The following is a 3,052-nucleotide window of genomic DNA, read 5'->3' on the forward strand; positions in this document are numbered from 1 at the left end:
TGTGCCCGCCTGTGGAAGGCGGCTCTGTGCTGTGTGCCCGCCTGTGGAAGGCGGCTCTGTGCTGTGTGCCCGCCTGTGGAAGGCGGCTCTGTGGAGCCTCTGGCGGCCTGGCCAGCGCCTGCACTGCGTATTGACACCCCAGGAAGAAGGGCTGGTGGCCACCGTGCCATCGGCAGCTGTCTGTGGGCACAGCTTTGTGTGCTTTCTCCAAGCAGGGTGATCGCCCCCTGGGAATTACTAAAGAAATGACTACTGGTGCTGAGAGAGTGATGCTTTCTGATTTGAGAAGTCTGCAACTCAAGAAAGCCATGGAAATAAAGGTATTTTTGTTGTTTTGTGTTTTGTTTTGTTTACATGGAGATCTAAAGAGCTTCTGGGTTCCGTGCCTTGGTTGCTGCTAACTTCTAGTTTGCAGCATAACTAAGCACATTATGCGCTACTTTTCTCTCTTAGGTATAAAATTGAAGGAACTTGTTTTGGTGTTTTTTTTTTCTGTCTTTGAAAGGGCACAGTTACTGAATTCAAGCACCCAAGTAACTTTTATGTCCAGTTGTATTCTTCGGAGGTTTTAGAATACATGAGCCAACTGTCTGCAAGTTTGAAGGAGACATATGCAGATATGGTGCCTGAAGATGGTTATCTTCCTGTTGAGGGGGAAGTTTGTGTTGCCAAGTACACGGTTGATCAGGTAACCACTGACGGATTGAATTTTTAACAGGATGCTTCAGCTTCAACAAGGTAACCTTGTTGAGGCCACTTCATGAAGACTAAAGCTATTAAAGCTACAAGAGCTAGCTAGGGGCAAACTTGGGTCACCCTAGTCTCACTCCTCCCTGGACTGGCCCAACAGCCTCTGCTGCTTCCTTCCCAAGTGACTGCACTGCTTGCTGGCCTTTTCAGCTGCACCTCTGTGTGGAGCTGAGGTGTGTGTGATAGTCCTCTGGGCTAGAACAACTCTGAGTTGTCCTAATTAGACTGCTTTAGGGATATCTCCTCAAAGGATGTTGAGGTTTTGAATGCCTACAGAGTTTGAAACAGGAACCTTTTTGCTTCCCTGCTTTCTAGGTTGATGGCTTCTTAGATCAGGATTTTAAACTGGGTTTAAAGCCAGGTGTTGCCTCTTTCTCTTGCAGACCTGGAACAGAGCAGTAATACGAGGTGTTGATGAGTTCCAGAAGAAGGCACACGTCCTGTACATTGATTATGGAAATGAAGAAGTAATTCCCATGGACAGGATTCACCAGCTAAGCAAGAGCATTGACTTGTTCCCTCCTTCTGTGAGTTTCTTCTCTGTAAATTCCTGTCCTCATCTCCAGGGAGCAGTCACTGGATTGCCATGGATGCAGCATTTGCTGCTGACTCCCTCTGTCACTGTGCCCACTGTCCTGTCTCTGACACTGGTTGAGTATCCTAGAGCTGGATTCTCCTGGTGCCCTTCTCTAAGTAGCATCTCTTGTGAGTAACTTTTACAGGAACATCTTATCAGCTCTATAAAATCCATCATTTTTGTTCTATATATTATTGGAAAGAAGGCAGAATTGATATATAATAAAGGTAATTTTTTGTTATATCTATTTCTGAAGCATCAGTTACCAGCAGTTAGCATTGTCAGTAGAGGCATTAAAGGGGTCAAATTAACCACAGTTCAGATGGTTTGCCTGGTTACTATTGAAAGCTTTTGATGACTCTTTTTGGCATGAAATAAATTCTTTTAAAAACTCTTTAAATAATTAATTAGAAAATTTCATTTTAAAATACTGATCCTTTGAGTAATTTGCACAAAATCTTTCAGGCCATAAAGTGCTTTGTGGCAGGCGTCCTCCCGGCCCAGGGTGAGTGGAGTGAGGACTGTGTCACAGCTGTCAAGGCCCTGCTGCTGGAGCAGTACTGCTCAGTCAGGATCATGGATGTGCTGGAAGAGGGGGCGCTCACCTATGCCGTTGATGTCGTTCTAGAAGGTTCAGGTAGGAGATAAGTCTGTCTCTCATGCTATTTAGTTCCCATCTGTCAGAGGAGCAGCAGAACCATGGACATGAGGCCCAGTAGCGTCTCTCAAGTTATCCCCAGTGTGATGAAAAAGGGGCCTGTTTTAGCAGTCTGTCAAAACTCTGTGGAATTAGATGGTTTAGCAAGCCAGGTTTGGGCTAACATGGGGTAACTATGCTATTAGCCTTTTAATACAGTCATTATAATGTCTGCTGATGACTTTACCCCGTCACGGGAGAAATTAATGAGTGGCTGTGAGTCTTCTCATCCCCCTATGCACTTTCTTGGTGTGCCCTCACAAACACGTGGGAGTTAGGACTTCGTGTTTGAGTTGCAGAGTGGATGTGTCTGTAGTCCTGCCCTTCCTTTGTGGTTTATCTGTTTGACCAGTGACTCCTCCTACTTTAATTCTCTCTACCTCGGTTTCCAAGGTGTTGTCTCTGTGCTCTCAGAGAAGGGATGGCGCATGTGACTGAGTAGAGCAGGAGCTTGTCTGTTGAAATCTAGTATATAATCTGTCTTTGTTCCTTAGACGTGTGTGTCATGTTGTGAGTCCATGTCAGCGTTGGCTGATATGCTTTGGGCATAAAATCTCGTTCCTTTCGTGTTTTGTCATGGACAGTGGTAAATTTAAATGTGCTTCTGAGCTAGTAACTAACTTTCTTATCATTCAGACTTTTGAAGATAAATCTTGTCATGAATTTTTGCTCAAGTGATTGGGAATTTTTGCTTCAGTTTATGAACTGCTTTTCTGAGTGTTTTTTGCCTGTAATAATTGGCCTGGTGAAGCAAAGCCTGTGTGAGGGTTAGGAGATCTGAGATCCATGGCTGACCTCTCTCATATTGCCTGTGATGCTTTGGACAGTGTGTCAGTGGAGGTGTCTCTTCTTCATCACCTTTAGGAAAACAGCTGGACCATGTGCTTGTGGAAATGGGATATGGTGTAAAACCAGATGTGCACAACTCCGAGAAGCAAAGTGTGGACCAAAGTGAGTATAAAGGTGACTCCAGCAGTGTCCTCCTCGTCCCTCCCCCCTCCCCCCCGCAGTGTCCTCCCCATCCCCCC

At 45.4% G+C, this 3,052-nt stretch overlaps 1 protein-coding gene across 1 annotated transcript in view; it reads left to right on the plus strand.

Moving 5' to 3' along the window:
- Positions 1-3,052, plus strand: part of Tdrd1 (tudor domain containing 1) — a 39,795-nt gene that overhangs the window by 12,349 nt on the left and 24,394 nt on the right. Inside the window, exons 6-10 of the mRNA XM_005352526.3 lie at positions 216-320; positions 506-688; positions 1,134-1,277; positions 1,793-1,964; positions 2,889-2,975. Coding sequence (XP_005352583.1) covers positions 216-320; positions 506-688; positions 1,134-1,277; positions 1,793-1,964; positions 2,889-2,975 — 691 coding nt within the window. The remainder of the gene's footprint in view (positions 1-215; positions 321-505; positions 689-1,133; positions 1,278-1,792; positions 1,965-2,888; positions 2,976-3,052) is intronic.

This window comes from Microtus ochrogaster, chromosome 8 (genome assembly GCF_000317375.1).
Source record: "Microtus ochrogaster isolate Prairie Vole_2 chromosome 8, MicOch1.0, whole genome shotgun sequence".
Lineage (NCBI taxonomy): Eukaryota > Metazoa > Chordata > Mammalia > Rodentia > Cricetidae > Microtus > Microtus ochrogaster.